The sequence below is a fragment of the Pseudorca crassidens genome, chromosome 7, assembly GCF_039906515.1.
Source record: "Pseudorca crassidens isolate mPseCra1 chromosome 7, mPseCra1.hap1, whole genome shotgun sequence".
In the NCBI taxonomy this organism is placed as follows: Eukaryota; Metazoa; Chordata; class Mammalia; order Artiodactyla; family Delphinidae; genus Pseudorca; species Pseudorca crassidens.
In genome coordinates this window covers 85,571,130-85,589,652 of record NC_090302.1, presented here as the reverse complement: position 1 = coordinate 85,589,652, position 18,523 = coordinate 85,571,130, and the positions used below count along the sequence as shown (strand labels likewise).

The 18,523-nt window shown below is 46.1% G+C and overlaps 1 protein-coding gene across 1 annotated transcript in view; it reads left to right on the top strand.

The window, feature by feature from the left end:
* Positions 1-850: 850 nt before the first annotated feature.
* The window catches only part of FBP1 (fructose-bisphosphatase 1), a 27,568-nt gene continuing 9,895 nt past the window's right edge, over positions 851-18,523 (top strand). The window contains exons 1-4 of the mRNA XM_067744802.1: positions 851-934; positions 1,546-1,778; positions 12,139-12,301; positions 15,617-15,709. Of these exons, the coding sequence (XP_067600903.1) occupies positions 1,609-1,778; positions 12,139-12,301; positions 15,617-15,709 (426 nt within the window). The 5' untranslated portion in view covers positions 851-934; positions 1,546-1,608. The remainder of the gene's footprint in view (positions 935-1,545; positions 1,779-12,138; positions 12,302-15,616; positions 15,710-18,523) is intronic.

Below are 18,523 nucleotides of genomic sequence, written 5' to 3'. Positions count from 1 at the left end.
TCTGTGCGATAAAAGAAACTGGCATCCAAACCCTGATAAGACGGTTTTTCAGGGACACTAGTCTGCCATCTTCTCGGTCTGCCAGCTTTCCAAATAAAGTCGTATTCCTTGCCTCAACAGCTCTTCTCCGATTCACTGGCCTCGATAACACTAGCACTGAACAGAGTCGTTCGCGTGACCACTTTGCCCACAGAGATCCAGGGGGCGAGCAGTCTCTGAACCAATTGATGCCCAGAAGAACAGTGTTTGACAAGAGAACCCGGATGATCTGACCAATACCAGAAGCGAATAAGTCTACTTCACTCCAGTGTGGCCAGCTCCCCTTGTCCCTGGTCAGGGCACACGTCCTACCAGAGTTGCCAGAAATTGTACTGGACTCAATGGGTCCATCTTTTGGGGTGCTTAGCCAATGAACACACCAAGTACTTAAAAAAATATATATATATATGGTTGCACTGGGTGTTGAGTGCGGCATGTGAACTCTTAGTTGCGGCATGCATGTGGGATCTAGTTTCCTGACCAGGGATGGAACCCAGGCCCCCTGCACTGGGAGCGTGGAGTCTTATCCACTATGCCACCAGGGAAGTCCCCACACCAAGTACTTTGATTAAACAGAAGCATTTGTTACGTGTGACAAGGAGACGGGATAGTTCTCAAAGCACTGTCTCACTAAGAGTAAGTGCTCAATAAATGTTGTTCTATGAATCAGTGTATGAACTGCCTTAGGACTGCAGCAATGTGCCTACAAAGCAGTCAAGATGTGGCCTCGGAGCCCCTGTCCTCAGTATGGTATTCAGGAGACACTTTCCTGTGTCTGTGACTGTTTTCTCTGCAAAATGCAGTTGTTGGAAAGGAAGGTCCCCAACAGCTCTCAAATTACAGGAATCTTGAGAAGAGGCCTGAATTAAGGAACCAAAGCCGGGTCATCAGACAGGTAAGGAACAAGGGAATCCACGTCTCCTGAAGTTGGTCAGAAGAGCCAGGTGACAGGCCAAGCAGGGGTGGACAGAGGGCAGGGAGCAGATGGCAGGTGGCCACGGTGGGGGAGGGAACCGCAGCGGTTAGAGCCTCCTGCCGGAACCCGGGAGCAGCTGGGCTGCAGCGCTGCACTGAGCACCACGCCTACCCTTACCAACTTACGTTTTATATCTTGGGGGAAAAAATCATGATTGCACCTCTGTGGCAGGGTCGTTGTAGGGACTGAAAAAGACCATGTAGGTGGCCCAGGGCAGCACTCCACTACGCCAGTGGCAGTGCTTTGAGGAGGCGTGGCGCGGCGACAGGGGAGGAACCGGAGGTGGCGGTGGGCCGCGGGTGAGGGAGCAGCCCCGCTGTTGGAGGAACTGAGACTGGACAAGGATCCCGGACGGGGGGTGGGGGTGGAGGGCGGAGTGGGCGGGGCTTCAGTTGGAGGGGCGGGGCCAGGGCGCGGAGGTGTTCCTGTGGGCGGAAGGCGGTGACCCGTGCCTATAGGCTCCGCGGGACACCCCGCTGGGACCGGGCCCACTCCGAGCGGTGCTGACCCTCCGTCTGTCTGCGCTCCAGCCGCGTCCCACCGCGTCCCGCCGCCTGCACCTGCCGCCCAGCGCTCAGCAGCCCGGCCACAGCATGACGGACCAGGCGGCCTTCGACACCAATATCATCACCCTGACCCGCTTCGTCATGGAGGAGGGCAGGAAGGCCCGCGGCACGGGCGAGATGACCCAACTGCTCAACTCGCTCTGCACCGCGGTCAAAGCCATCTCCACCGCTGTGCGCAAGGCGGGCATCGCGCACCTGTGAGTCAGGCCTCTGTACCCCCGGACCCCTCACCTTGGCCTCTCTCTCTCTGGCAGGGGATCTGCCGAGCAGTCCGATGTCTGATCCTCTGCCCCTGCTGTCAGTCTCTCTGTCTGACATCTGGGACTCTCTCTCCCTCTCTCTCCCTCCCTCCCTCCCTCTCTGCCCCTCTGCAGAAGCTCAAGCGGCACTCAAGCCTAGTTCCGCCTTCCATTAAGCTTCCCACCTGGGGGCCTGTCTCACAGTCCACAGCTGCATCCACCCTGCCGCCTGCTCCCCTGGGCTGAGCAGCCTGCCTTAGCACCCCTCTGGCTTCCTCCTGATGAAATTGGCTGGCCAGGTGGGCACCTGGCCTGACTGCCATACCCATCCTAGCCTCAAACAGGAAAGTGCTGGCCCAGGTGCCTTCCTTTCCCTTTCTTTTCTTCGACCTCCTTCACTCCCTTTGGAATTGGGGTCCCAAGTCAGGTTTCTAATTCAGTATCTCCTTGACCCTAGACAAGTCCTGTTAGGAGCAGTGAGTGGAACCCCCACTGCGAGGAGGCCCTCCGTCCAGAGCTTTCAGGGGCGGCAGTGCTGGTGTGCACAGGGCTGCAGGAGGTCTGGAGTGGGGCTTGAGATGCTGTATTTCTAAGACGTTCTTCTGTGGTAGGTGGTGCTGAGACCGCTGGTCCGCAGATCACATTGTGTTTAGCAGAGCAATCACAGGACATGGGGATTCAAAGAGTACCTTCTTGTGTGGCTTGTTGTAAGTAACACAAGTGCCCTTTGGTTTATTCTGGTGTGCACGAGCATTTTATGTTTAGACTGGTCCTCAGTATAGCTGAAGGGTGCCTGGGTTTTCAGATTGCCCACACTCCTTCCTAATATTTCCCACACTTAGGAACACCTTAAACATTGTGCACAGTGCTCTTAGCTGATCTGAAAAAGTATAACCCCTGTAACCTAGTTTCCTTTTCTGGTCAGCTTTTTGCCTTTGGTCCCACAGTATGGCTTGGTAGAGCTAACTCTTTTTTTTTTAATTTTTATTTTATATTGGAGTATAATTGATTAACAATGTTGTAATAGTTTCAGGCGTACAGCAAAGTGAGTCAGTCATACATATACATGTATCTATTCTTTTTCAAATTTTTTTCCCATTTAGGTTATTACAGAGTATTGAGCAGAGTTCTCTGTGCTATACAGTAAGTCCTTGTTGGCTATCTATTTTAAATATAGCAGTGTGTACATGTCAATCCCAAACTCCCAACCTATCCGAGCTAACTGTTAAGGAAGGAGTGTAACATCACATTTATTTTCAGATGTCAAGCAGGGATGGGACAGTACGTTAGGAAGGTGGTGATTCCATTACTATTTCACCTATGGTCCCTCTTAATACATTTCTAAGGAGGCTGTGCGTTAGGAAACACACTCAATTAAAATCTTACTTCAAATTTAATTTACAATAAGTAAAAGTGTCCTAACAGCTTTATCTGCCTTTGAAAACCAGGGAGCTTCTTCAAAAAGAGTGCTTGTCATTTCTTGTATTATTTTAAACTGTGTCAGCACCTTTCACAACCCCAAAGAGACTGAGAAACACAAGATCTGCTTTGAGGTGCATCTTTCCCACCTTTTAAGTAATGTCCGATAGTGGGACCTTAGGTAGTGGGATTTTGATTAGTGGGACCTGGACAAAGGGTGCTAATGTTGGCTATATAAATTATGTATATTTTTACACTAGGTACCTGTAAATACCAGGTTAAAAAAATATTGTTGTTGCTATAATTATAAATTCCTTAATAAGTTGCACTCAACAAACATTCAAACCACTCAGAAGAACACAACGGGAAAAGTGAAACCCACCACTACCCATTCCCTGGGGTATCCACTATTCATAATTTACTGGTTATTTTACTAGATACTTCTTTTTTTATGTCTTTTTTTAAAATTGGAGTATAGTTGATTTACAGTGTTGTGTTAGTTTTTGGGTGTACAGCAAAGTGAGTCAGTTATACTAGATACTTCTTTATATTAATATAAATTTATACATGGATACATATTTCCATATGACTCTTTGTAAATAGCAAACAGAATGGAATCACACTTAATGTATTCTTCTGCAGTTTGCCTTCATTATTCAACAATATATATATTCCACATCCTTCAATGTTAGGACATGTAAATCCGCCTCCTCCTTTTTAATTGCTGCATTGTGTTCCACTGCACGGACATGTCATGAGCTATTTGACATCTCCCATATGTTTGGGCATGCCACTGGTCTTTGACTATTTCAAACAGCATTGTACCTGTGAAATGGGTGTTGATGCATGGCCATGTGGGTGGCTGGCAGAGGAGGACATTAAGTACTCCTGTGGGAATATAAGTTTGACTGTCTCAGTATCACATGTAGTTGAGCGGGGGGCAATAAGACAAGATCTTAACCTAGGCCTCCAGAGTACACTCATGACTTCGATATCCTGGATGAAGAGGCCAGCATGCCTGCAAATAACTTGTTAGTGCTGGTGACTTGCCCTAGAAGGGCGTCTAGCCAGAGCGACAAGATGATTGCAGGTTGCGGGAGCCTTGCGGAACCAGTTTATGGAGCTCAGCCCTGACTCCTCATTAGGGACAGATCAGGAGTTTAAACATAGAGCCTGGAGAGCTCTCTCTCTCTCTCTCTCTCTCTCTCTCTCTCTCTGTCTCTTTAGTTCTAGAAGAGACTGAGAGATGAGAATGATACAGAGTTTATGCTGTAGGAAAAATAGTACAAGTATAGAATTATAAAACAATAGAGATCTGAAAGATACTTTCCTAGAGGTACCAAAAATATGATGTGGATGCAGAGGACTGTGGAGTATCAACACAGGCATTTGCAATGGTCAGGAAAAGATGGTCATAGGCTTGATGGCTGGAGAGCATTTTAGGCTGGGCCATCGTGTGAGGAAATGTACAAAGTAGGAAGATGTTGCTGGAAAAGTTGCTCATTCAGTTTGACTGAAGCCTTCAAGTAATGTAGTGGTGGGGCATTTGCGGGTGTTAAATTGTGGGTGCATTGGGGGAACATCAAATGGCAAGGGTGAATACTTTATATTTGGGGGGATAAGCGAAGGGGAGAGGTACAGGTTTTTGAATGGGGCGGTGGAATGAATGGAGATTCATCTGGGGCAGGTATGGCTGGTAGTATAGAGTTAAAAGAGAGAAAGCTAGGACATGTGGAACACCAACTGAAGAGGGGAGAGCTGAGGAAAGCAGCATTCAGAGCTGGGGGATTAGAGGGGAAGAGGGGGAGGACCTGGGAGAAGTCTGGGTGGGGATGGGGGAGAAGGACAGCAAGGGAGATTCTCAAAGAATCCCGAGAGCAGGGCTGTGCTATTAAAAAACAAAAACAAACAAAAACAAAAAAACAAAGAACCCCCCCAAAACCCAGAATTCCAAAGGAGGAGCTGAGTTTTAGAGGCTGGAGAAGGGTAAGAAGATGATGCTGACATTTTGGTGATGTGGAACTTGAGGTGTTAGAGGGCCATACAGCTGGGGATGCTGCCCAGGCTGCAGTTAGTTGCGACAGTCTAGAATTTGGGTGTGAAGAGCTGGCTAAAGATTAGGCCACTGGACTTTGGCACGTTCACCCTCAGGCAAGAGGAAGAGGAGAAGAAAATTAGGACCCGGTTTAGCAGAACGGGAACATGCAAGGCTTTAAGAGCATTTTTTTTTTTTTTGCGGTAGGCGGGCCTCTCACTGTTGTGGCCTGTCCCGTTGCAGAGCACGGGCTCCGGACGCGCAGGCTCAGCGGCCATGGCTCACGGGCCCAGCCGCTCCGCGGCCTGTGGGATCCTCCCGGACCGGGGCACGAACCCGTGTCCCCTGTATCGGCAGGTGGACTCTCAACCACTGCGCCACCAGGGAAGCCCTGAGAGCACATTTTGGAGAGAGATGGAGCTGGGCTCAAATTCCTGCCTCTGCTATTTAACTTCTGTGAGGATTTAGGCAATTGGTGTAACATCTCTGAGCCTCAGCTTCCCCACCTTAAGATGGAGACAACTTTTTTTTTAATCCTCAAAGAGTTGTATGCGGAGGAACTGAGTTCATTCAATTGATACTGTCATCATTGTTTTCCTAGGTTGAAGCTTTTTGTTTCTAGAAAACAGATAGCCTATATCCTGCTTTTCATTCCTTAGTAGTTGCCCACATGCATTTCAACAGGGATATATTCCAGGCTAGAATATTATATATTAAGATGACTTTGCTCCCTCAGATTGGTTACCGGAAACTTCCCATCATGCTCACGTGACATCGGGAAAACTTTCTTATAAATTTGAGGTCACTTCTGTTGTTTGGTGGAAGAAAATAATAACTAACTTTAGTTTTAATTTTGGAATTACAGGTCAGTTAACACATACTTGAGCTTATCTTCAAGTTTGCAGAGTTTATAATCTTAAACTTCTGGAAATTTTATCATAGGTATCTTATATTCTTGAATTATCATCTCCATGTTACCAAAAAGGAATTGTAACTTCCTTTCCACACCCAAAGCAGAGCCAGCCACATACCACCCTATTTGCTCACTTGGGGCTGGCATGAACTCAAGCGAACCTTGGGGCTTGGGGCCTTTGAAGCTGCTCTGGTTGACACCTCTTCTTCAATGTTTAGTCGTCCCTAGGAATCCACCAGGGACTGGTTCCAGAACACCCAACAGATACCAAAATCGCGAATGCTTAAGTCCTTTAGGTAAAATGGCTGCGTACCGTCCGCCTTGCGTGATCTCGGATTCAACTAACTACGGGGGGAAATTCGCAGATGCAGAACCCAGGATACCGAGGGTGGCCTGTATTTCTCATCCGACCTTTGGATGTTCTGGGGTGGGTGAATGGTTGGTCATTTACTTCAGAATCAATCAGTAACAAGTCATGTTACCTTCAACTTCAGTGATAAGGATTAAATAGTAATCTGCGTCCCTTTTTCTTCTAAAAATGAGCTCTTCCACTTGGCTCTCGTGCATGCTATCTAAAGGGTGGCCTGCTTTACACTGCCATGCTGACATCAGAAGGAAAAGGTCTAGTTAGTTAGCAAATCAAGGAAGTCATCGAAAGTTCTTCCCTAAGTGTGGCCCTGGCTCCGGTCCTTGTGTCTAGGGATCTGCTTCAGAAATGTTAAAGGAGCCTTTCCCCTGACCATCATTAATTACAGACTTTATGGCTGTGAAATGGCTGTAGAAACCGTATGCAAATTTGAAAAACCATGCTAATGTTTAGTCCAAATATCTAAGGATTTAAAAATACTGGCCAAATTAACCCATCCTTCTAAAGAGTTTCCCATCATATGAATTAAAATGACTTAACAGTTGTTTCAAATTTTCAGTGAGGTTTTTATAGTAAGCATAAGAGGAGATATTACAATACTCGCCCTGTGTTGTGGCCAAAAAAACCAAAACAAAACAAAAAGAAGAGATATTACAGACAGCAGCTTCTCAAATTGATTTTTCTCCCCAAACTCCAGAAAGAGAAATTTTGTGTCTCTGGGGGTTGAAAAACAAACAGTCACAGGGGCATAAACCCTGACAGCATAAACTACAGGATGCTGTGCTGCCCTGAACAACTTGGGCTGCAGGGCCAACTAGCATGAATAAAATTGAAGTGACATATCATAAGCATCTCAAATGAAATAATATTCCCAGGGAGACTTCAGTCAAACGTGAACTTTGAGCACTTCCTTTTCTTGTCACTTAGTTACCTGTGACACTGTTCCGCATTGCCTGTCTTCCCAGAAGCTGCCTGAAAAACTGGTTTAGAAGTCATTTCCCCTCCCCTTCATCAACCAACCTGTACAACCAATCTGTGGGCTCCGTTAAGAACAATGATGGCTGCCATTGTCTGCTATGAATCAGGTGTATCACGTGGGTTAGCCCTCACCCTTACAAAGCCTGGAAACAATCAGGGAGCTGAGACAACTTGATGGAAGTCATATAATCAGTAAGAGGAAAGGCAGAATTTGAACCCAGGTCCCTGGTGCTGTGTTCTTGTCAGGACCCACCTTGCTTCTCAGCATGGTTGTATTACTGCTGCGGGGAGTTAGGGATGGAAGAGAATGATACCATTTCTTGTTCACTACCTTGGTGCCAGTCTCTGTTCTAAGCCCTTTACCTATGTCAACTCATTTACTCCCCCTCTCTACATACTATGACATAGATACGCTAAATTCCCATTTTACCAAAGATCAGAGAAGCTAAGAGATTTGCACAGGGTTGGTTAACATGTGACAGAGCTGGGATTTGAACCCCAGGGTCTAGAGTCCCAGCCCATGGAGGAACGTGCCTGATGGTGCTGCCTTTTCCCCACTGCTCCTGCGCGTGCCCATCGGGTTATACAGTAAAGGCTCTTCTTCTATCCTTTGGGGCCTTTGATGGAATGATGACTGATCAGAATGCAGAAGAGTATTGTTTCTAAGGGACTTTCTGAAAACTTAGGAAGAAAATAAACTATGTGCTCTTCGGCTAATTAGTTCCTTGAGGATTTTCTTAGGGCTTTTTTCTTCTGTCAAAGTTGTAGAAGCCTTTCCTGCTTCCGGCTTTTCATTGATCCATGGAATGTGTTCCCTCGGGGGTCTTGCTTCCCTTCTGGGGGCCCCTCCTGAGGCATCTTGGGAGAAGCCTGACTGAGCGTTTGCCTAGTCCTGCCTCATCATCCCTGGGCGGGATGACACAGGGCTGTGTGAGAAACTCCTCGTGTCATGGCTAACGCGCTAAGGTGCAACGTACAGAATCTGAGATGATTGGGTATAGACTCAGATATTGTCACTATTGACATGGCAAGCTGGGAATTCATTCTCCTGAATCCTGCTTCTACCTTAGAATCACTTTCCTGGGCCTTCTCGAAGACTTTCCCAACACAAGGTCTCACCAAGGGAAACCCTCCCAGAAGATGACCTAGAAGAGTTATAAAGTGCCTGAATTTTGAGTTTGAGGGTCCCAGAATCATCTATCCCCATGTTTTTTATGCTTCACAAGCAACTGGAGGATAGATGGGGAAAGGTCCTTCTGGTTAGAACAGAGGAGGGACCCTCCATGGGAGTAAAGAGGAGGAAGGAGGGGTGACCACCCAACCAGGCAGGGAGGCGGAGCCATCCAGTGGTCTGCATGGTTTGGCCATGAAGATGGCCATTTCAGTTCTGGTGTGGTGAGTGTCCCCTACAGTGTTCATCCTGCAGCTGTTATATGGCCCCTCCCGACTCCCCGTGGACAGCTGATGCCACTCTCTGTGACCCAAGGGCAGGATCCACCTCAGAACCCTGGAACGGCAATGAAGAACCTGGCTGGTGGTCTTGGCTGGACAATCCAGCTGCCCTGACGCTGACTGTAACCTCTTGTAGCCCACCGCATGGGAACAAGACTTTGAGGCTTAAAAAGTTACTTACATAGGGCTTCCCTGGTGGCGCAGTGGTTGAGAGTCCGCCTGCCGATGCAGGGGACGCGGGTTCGTGCCCCGGTCCGGGAAGATCCCACATGCCGCGGAGCGGCTGGGTCCGTGAGCCATGGCCGCTGAGCCTGCGCGTCCGGAGCCTGCGCTCTGCAACGGGAGGGGCGGCAGCGGTGAGAGGCCCGCGTACAGCAAAAAATAAATAAATAAATAAAAAGTTACTTGTATAAATGTGCACAGAGTAACTCCTCCCATTTGGAAATATGTGAAAAACAAATTCCCTGTTCCTTTGGATAAATTACTGACCCAGAGCTGTTTTTTGGAATCATTACTGGCTGGCTTATTTGGGCTCTTTTAGGGCTTTGTTATAGCTTCATTTTCGTTTGAAAAACATTCAAAGTATCCTTCAGCCGGAACTGCTCCTTTGCAGTGAGATCTTCCTTGACCATCTAAACCCCTTGCCCTGCCATCCCCCAGCATCTTGTTTCATTTTAGTAGAGCACCCGTCACTATCCAACATGATCTTATTCATTCAAAAGCACTTGCTTGTTTCTTGTTTGCCTCACTCACTAGAATATAAGCTCCATGAGGGCAGGGATCTCATCCATCTTGCTCAGCACTGTAACCCCAGCACTCAGCACAGTGGGGACAATAGATATTTGTGGAATAAATGATCACTCACACAGGCCTCTAGGAAGCTTTTGAGTAAGAGGAACTGAGGCCTGACTGTTCTTCACCTCTCTCGCTGAGCCAGATACCCAGAACAAAGTGTAAAGTAGGCTTTTCCCATGCCTGCCTCAGTGCCTTGTCCAGCTGTCCCAGCCTCCCAGGCCTCCCTGGAACTGTCCCCATAGGCCGGTCCCTCTGGGGACTGTGCCAGTGGCTTCCTCCAAACGCCAGGGTGCCGCTCCTATACTTATTCCTTCAGGCTTGGGTTTCCCTTCTCTTCAGCGGATGCTTTTCAGCAAGTATTGCTAGAGGGCCTACTGTGTGCTGGAAGTTGGGACACAGTGGGGGAAAACACACCCTCTGTCCTCATCCTCATGGAAGTACAGATTAAACAGCCATGCCAACACGAAGATGATGAAGCCTGGGGGATCTTGACCCTCCCACAGTATTGCAGATCCCTAATGAGTGCTTCCTTTAGCGACCAAACAAGGGACTTAACATGAGGCGTGAAGGGCTGTGCTAAACCCTTTGTGTATGTGTGATAAGTGTATAATCCTCCAACAGCCCCATGAAGCATCATTACCCTCCATGGTCATGATTGAGAAGGAGGACTCGGAGAGAGCAGGGGACTTGCAGAGCTGAGGGCTGAGCCAGGTCTCTGCCGCGAAGCCCATGTTCTTTTCCATCAGCGTTATTCACCCTCCTGAAGTCAGTAGTGACTTTAATGGTGGAAGTGTCGGGCTAGGAAGGAGAGCCAGTGGGTGCCAGCAGGGTCACTGAGGAAGATGCAGGCCATTGAGATGTTGGCCCCTGCCAAGCCCTAGTTCCATCCGGAATTCGGCTGCCTTCTTTCTTCATCAGTGTCGGCCTCACAATTGAAATGAGAAAGAGACTATGTGGAAAGAGAAGGGAAAACCCAGCTGCAAGTCTGATAGATCCCTTGGTCTTCTACTCATGAAACAGGAGTGACATGATGAAAAGAAGTGGGAGGAGGGCTGGAGGGACAAGACGCTGTTTTCCAGGTGGGCGAGGGAACAATGCTGAAAGAGGCAACACTGGAGAATGGGCTTGATGCTAACTGGAGTTACCTCCTGGAGAGTCAGGCCAGGCGAACCGTTTGGGTTCAGACCATTTCTGGTGTTGGCTCAGTTTTGTCCAGCAAGAGACATGCAAGTTATGTTTAGAGAAAATGCATTTTCAGGAGTTGAGCAGTGAATGCCATGACAATCAGTCCCCAGGCAAGTGCTCCCAGCAATCTCAGCGAAGGGCAGCATGGTACCCCTGCTCTCCCATTCTCAGCTGTCTGGTGGGATCTTCAATGCTCCTACTCTTTCCCTTCCCACATCCAGTCTCTTATCTGGTTCAGTGCATCCTCCTTCTAAAACATTTCCCCTCCTTTCAGTGTTCTTCCTCAACCCCAGGCTATGACAACCCTCCTCTTCCTTCATTCTAACAAACTAGGCTCCATTTTGGACCAGCCACTTGGATTCTGGAAGCTCCACAATTACTGACTTGCAGATACCTTGAAAATAAAGTAAGGACTCCAGACTTCCCAATCCCTTCAGCCCCTAGGACTCCTGCCAGAGGCAGTGAGGTGCCCTTAGGAGAGGCCTGGCTTGAAAGTCAAAGTGAGCTTCTCGCCTCCGCTCTGCTGCTCCAGTTTAGAGGAGCCCATTGGTGTCTTGGAGTGAGCATCCTCCTCCATAAAATGCGGTAGTGGGATCTGTCAAATTTCTTTTCTTTTAGGGTCTCATCAGCTATAAAACCATAGATCCCGTGGCTTAGTTTCCCTCTCAGGCTCCTTCCCACCCAGAAGGTTTCTTTGCTTGCTGTGTCTGTCAACTGATTCATTATGCATTAGCTCATGTATTTGGGAGTGAAAATTGGTTCTTGGGGCAGGTGAAAAAAAATCAATCTTTTTGGGTGTGAAATATATGTACATACGGTGCATAAACAGATACACACTTTATCTGCAATATTAAAATTTCATGGGGGAGTGTGTTAGGGAAAAAAAAACCTCTTTAGGGGCCATAATGAAAAAAAAGCTTGAGAAACATCGATTTAACCACAAAGATGTGCTGGGTACCATGATAGGCACTGGACAGGTGAATGACAATATCTCATTCTCTCCAGGAGCCAATCCAGATGGATGACCACCTTTCTCGTTCTATTTCTCCCAAACCATGTGTCTCCTTTCCTTTCTTCTAAATCTTACCAAATGCCCTCTTTGAGTGAGTTTATAGATGCATTGACATAGTCTGGTGGTCATGGCTTATACTTTTGTATCTTTTCTTCCCTGTAGCTATGGAATTGCTGGCTCTACCAACGTGACGGGTGATCAGGTGAAGAAGCTGGATGTCCTCTCCAATGACCTGGTTATTAATGTGTTAAAGTCATCTTTTGCTACCTGTGTTCTTGTGTCGGAAGAAGATAAACACGCCATAATAGTAGAACCTGAGAAAAGGGTGGGTCTGCTACACTATCGAGGATTTTAATGTAATCATTTTTCTTTCTGGCTTCATAAAGGACTCCACTTGTTCAGCCAAGCTGGATTCCTAGGACACAGCCTAGATCCCTCCTGAACCATCAGTCATCATTTCACAGATTCCACTTCACTGCCATATCTCAAACTGTCCTCTCCTATCCACACTTCCACCACAGTCCGTGCCGTTATCATCTCTCCTGCATGCTCATACATGGGAGAGACTCAAATATACTCATACTCATCTCCACTTCTAACTTTTTATTGTCATGTTCAAGGCTCTTCAAAGTCTGGCTCTGTTAGCTACGTCCTTCCATCCACCCAATTCCCAACCTTCATAACCAACCTTCCTGCCAATCTAAGCTGTTCGTATCAGTGATTCATGCATTGGAATCCTATTAATCTTGTTACCGAACTCAGGATGCTCAAGAATCCAATACTGAGAGACAAGTGTTGGGTAAAAGGAAAGATAGCCTTATTGAGGCAGCCAGCAATCCTGGGGAGAAGGTAGACTCATGTCCCAAAGAACCAACTCCCTGTTGCCGATCTGGGGACAAGAGTTTTTAAAGGGCAGTTTCAGGGGTGTATAAGCAGAGGGAGGGGGCTACATGCAGAACAGCACAGTTAGCTCTGATAATCATCTTGAAATTGGCCATGTGGTGGTCTGATCAGTATCATCTTGATTGTTTTTAAGTACAGCTAATCTTCAACTCCAGGGTCAGTTTGTTCCCATCTCCTTGAGGCCAGTTCTTAAAAAGAACTGTGTAAGATGGAGGAGCTTTTGTCATTTCTAGTCTGGTCATCATGTAGTTAACTTCTTCCACCTGTGGGGAATTCAGTATCTGCAAAACAGCTTAAAGGATATGGCTCAGAATATTATCTATACCCCATGAGGAGGAACTAAAGCTTCCTGAGTTTGTTTAATGACTAAACTATTATTATTTTGTCTTATTTGATTGTTTTCCTTTGTTTTTTCATTTTCTCACTTCTCTGGTTAAACTTATTCTTTGGCTAGTGTTTTTCTACAGACAGGAGGCAGGCAGAGGACATTGGGGTGGGGGGAATCTGTCTTAAGAAAGCCCTGTAGGGTCCTGCTCAGTTACGGTCTGATTGCTTCTTGAGGGTAGAGAATGAATTATATTCTTCTCTGTACCCCAGCCTCTAGCACAACATTGTAGGGGATCAACAAAAAATTACTGTTGAAAAAGTGAATGAAAGAGTATATCCAGCTTTCACTGCACAGCAAAAATCATGTAATAATAATAACAAAAAAACCCCATTTGAGATGAGTTACTATCTTTCCCTGTTTGAGATGAACTGGGGACATGAAGGAGTAGGATGAGAAGAAAATCAATCAGAAGATGAATTTAAAGAGACTGCCTGATATCCAGTCTGACCTTTATAAGAGGGATGGGGAGCCACATCTGATTAACTTGTTTTACATCATTCTTTTTTTTTTTTTTTTTTTTTTTTTTTTGCGGTACGCGGGCCTCTCACTGTTGTGGCCTCTCCCGTTGCGGAGCACAGGCTCTGGACGCGCAGGCTCAGCGGCCATGGTTCACGGGCCCAGCCGCTCCACGGCATGTGGGATCTTCCCGGACCGGGGCACGAACCTGTGTCCTCTGCATCGGCAGGTGGACTCTCAACCACAGCGCCACCAGGGAAGCCCTACATCATTCTTAAAATACACTACGTGTCAGATTCAAAGTTCATGTTGTTCTCTGCTGGGCTTCTGAAGGTACTTGGCAGTTTTAGGCACTTGGATTGAATTTGTTGTTTAGTATTCTCTGTGGGTCTGTCCAACTTCTCTGAGTACAGTGTGCCTTCGTGGTAAGCGTGTTCCTGTTTTCCTGATGACAGTTTCTCCTGCGTCAACCAAGGTGATTTGTTCAGAGCAAGCGGTCAGGGAATCAAAGAATTGCCTTAATTTGATGCAGAAATTTAACAACCACCTCTTAAAGTGGCTAATTTGGAGGTGGAAAATCTCCAGTGGTGTGCTGGTAAGCTGGCTCTCTATTAGAAAAAAACCCCTCTGATTTGTAGCACTTGCCACTTTCAACTGTGCAAATGGTCCCCCAGAGTTGATTTTGAGCTACCAACATGACATCACTGAAAACAGAGTTGGGAAGAGATGTGCACCATTGGCCCTTGAGAGCTGACTCCAGCCAGCTCCCACATACCCCTGAAAATCCTATCCAAAGAATTAGTCTTTAGTAGTCCTACAACAGCTGAGGGTTATTTCCTTTGGGAATTACAGTAGAAATATGGTTGAGAACTCTGTGCACTGTAACCCCAAGTATCATCTATAAGAACTGCATGAAAATATTCTTAGAGAGCTTTTCCTTTTTCTTTTTTTCTTTTTTTTTTTTTTTGCGGTACGCGGGCCTCTCACCGCTGCGGCCCCTCCCGTTGCGGAGCACAGGCTCCGGACGCGCAGGCCCAGCGGCCACGGCTCACGGGCCCAGCCGCCCCGCGGCACGTGGGACCCTCCCGGACCAGGGCACGAACCCGCGTCCCCTGCATCGGCAGGCGGACTCCCAACCACCAGGCCACCAAGGAAGCCCTCTTAGAGATCTTAATGTTGTCTTTGCTTCACCTGAGATATTGTGTTTTGCCCTTATGAATAAAGTTTTGTTTCTCTTCTTCCTTTGACTGCCAGGAAACTCCAACCAAAATTATGATTCATTCAAATCAATGATATAGGAAATTATTACTTAATTATCTGTATTCCTCACCTTCATCTATATCTATGCCTCCTATTCTAAGTTGTGTTTCCTCTGCCTAATGATCTTTTGATATGTATTTCTTGTTGTTATTTTCACTCTGTATGCCACCTCATACCTTCCCTGACAGAGTATAAATAAGACACATTTCTTGAATTTTCGCCTAGATTCCCTCTTTTAACCCCTTAGTGTATACTCTTTATTTCGTTACAATGTGTTCTTTTTTTTTTTCTTTTTCGGCTGCATTGGGTCTCTGTTGCTGTGCGCAGGCTTTCTCTAGTTGCAGCGAGCAGTGGCTGCTCTTTGTTGCAGTGCACAGGCTTCTCATTGCAGTGGCTTTGCTTGTTGCGGAGCATGGGCTCTAGGTGCGCGGACTTCAGTAGTTGCAGCACACAGGCTCAGTGGTTGTGGCGCACAGGCTTAGTTGCTCTGCGGCATGTGGGATCTTCCCGGACCGGGGATCAAACCCATGTCCCCTGCATTGGCAGGCGGATTCTTAACCACGGCGCCACAAGGGAAGTCCCAATGTGTTCATTTTAAGTGTAAAGTTGTGTCTTCTTTTTTTTTTTGCTCAGGGTAAATACGTGGTCTGTTTTGATCCTCTTGACGGATCTTCCAACATCGACTGCCTTGTATCCATTGGAACCATCTTTGGCATCTACAGAAAGGTAAAATGTCATGGATCAAGCTCCTGGGTTGGGACCAAAAGGAGAGTTAAGGTTGAACATCCAGTCCTGTTTCACTATTGGTGGCACAGCCAGAACGTACATCGTGAAACCTTGTGAGGCTTGAAATAGGTTTATATGTCAAGTTCTGACCTTTCAAGTTCTGCCTTAACTGCATAGTGAAAATCTATTAGGTTGTTAAAAGAAAATGTAGTTAAAGGTGGGTGGGAAGAGAAAGATATTTCACTCTTTTAACTGTACCTTGCTTCCTTTTGTGACAGAAAATAAAATTAAAAACAAAAGAGACAGTGTAGGGTAGCTGCAATGATGTAACTATGTGAACTGAGAACTGTGAGAGTGTGACAACCATTGAGAGTACTTATATCAAAATTGTCCTTTAAATCCTCTAAATCAGGGGTCTGCAAACTATGGTGTCCCTGGGCCAAATCCAGCTCATTGCCTGATTGTTATGGCCTGTGAGCAAAAAATAACTCTTTTGAATGGCTAAAAGGAAAATCTAAAGAATAATATTTCATGACCTGTGACATTTATTTGAAATTTAATTTTCACTGTCCATAAGGTTTTAATGCCATATGGTCAGCTCACTTGTTTACTATGTTGCCTCTGGCTGATTTTGCACTGCACAGGCAGGGTTAAGTGATTTTGATAAAGACTGTGTGACAGTAGAGCCTAGAATATTTACTATCTGTTGGTTTATGGAAAGAGTTTGCTGACTCTGCTATAAATTATAGAAAGCACACTGGTACAGTGAGGGGATCCAGGCTCCTGCCCTGGGTCTTTTCTACTTGGGTGACCTGAGCAGGTAACTCTACCTCAAAAGTCTCTCTTCCCTTCTCTTACTTTAAGTGTGTGTGTGTGTGTTTGGGGGTGGAGGGGGGCGGTTTGGTGGAAGTGCATTCAAATATATACAAGTGAAAATAGAATGAATAGCCACGGGCCCATCATAAAAAATGATGAAATCTAAAATATGTCATCTTGGCTTCAGCCTTCTTGTTTATTTTAGAAATAAAACCTCACAGATGCCTTTGAGGCTGAGCCCTTTCCTTCATCTTAATGGACGAGGTGGCTAGTTCAGCCAACCTCTGAGGTTCCTCCAACTTTCCTATTCTGGGATACAGAGGCCATAACTTAAGAAGCGAGAGCGCAATTTGTGCTTTGTTTTTCAAAGTGACTTGTTGTCTACTATTGCACATAATCTCCTTTCAAACATGGGAAGTAGGACCGCCATGGGACAGTTCTCTTTCCTCATTGAAATGTATCTTGTGTTTGTCTTGGCTGGGAGGCAGATCAATTTGAGTAACTGAAAGTCCTAATGAAAGACAAAGGCAAAGTAATTAATCTGTTTTCCAAGTCATACCATGAAACATCCCATTCTTGTTATAGACAAGGAGGCATGTAATTTTACCTGCAAGTTATCAGATCTATATAGTATAGCAAGAGAACTTTGCAGCAAAATTCTTCATGTAGAGGAAGACTTCATGTAGAGGAAGACAACCAGAGCTAAAGCAACACTAATGTTTGCCAGCCCCAGTTTCTACCTTAACCCCCCAAATAAAGACTCTTTTTAAGGGAAAAAAAAAACCCTAGAAAACCGGCACTGGTTATCAACTAAAAAAAAAATCAAAACAGCCTGCAACAGCAACTCGAATTACAAATGCTAGAACAACTCAACAATGAGTCTCCACGCTCTTCTCAATAGACCTGAAGTGACTCTCTTAAAAGACCGAAAGAGGTGATGAGTGTCACCATTCCCTTTAAGTCACTTCAGTTTTCAAAAGCCTTATTGATTGTTTGAGGATTTATGGGGCATAAATATTGACCGTCTGATGCTTTAACGGAGACCTTTCCTGCTTTCCGTAGAGCTGGATCTGGGCTGGAGTTCAGCTCCCTGGTGCAGCCGCTCAGTGGCATAACATTAGTTGGTAACTTGAACTCAGAAACAGTGATCTGGTCTTGCCCACATGGTGCCTGAAAATAGGCTCCAAAGGGATGTCTTAGGGCCTGTGGTCCAGTATTTCTACGAAGTTCCTGCCACAGCACCTTCGGAAGGGTCACCCCACCTCTGGCTGGAGACATTCAGAAAAGGTAGAATTCTAGAGTGTTTGTCCAAATATTGGGTCAAAATCTGTCTCCCTGTTGCTCATATGGCCTTTTAGAGCATCAGAAAATAAGACTCTTTTACATGCTTGGAAATGGCTTTTCTGCCTTCCCCTCCCCTTCTTTTAAATCTTCTTTAAGTTGAATATCTTTCATGTGAGATGGTTTCTCGACCTCTCTAGTGTGGTCACCCTCTATTGGATACCATTCTAATTTTCAACACCCTTTAAAAATATCCAGTCCCCACAACTAAAAGCAGAGTTTCAAAAGTGCTCTAGAAGCTTCAGAATCCAATTCACTTCCCTTAACTGGGCACAGGGAGATGTAATAGCCATATGGAGTGTGGTTTCCTGACATTGATGCTTACTAGCTCTGTGGGACCTTGGGCAAGGTAACCTCTTGTTTCCATATCCATAAAGGGGAGATACTGAAAATTAAGCATAACGGCAATGAAAATAGTGCCTGGCACATAAAAAGTGCTCTATAAATGGTAGCTATTAATATTACTTGTTTTTTGTATTAAGATTCAACAGAGAGTATCACAAATCAAACTAGCTTGAGGAAGGAAAGGAGGGAGGGAGGGAGGAAAGAAAGGAGGGAGGAAAGGAAAGGAAAATTATCGGTTCATGTTAACTAGAGAGTCCAGTGGGTAGTACAGCTGTATTCAAGGACTCAGATGACATAAACGGGACACACTTC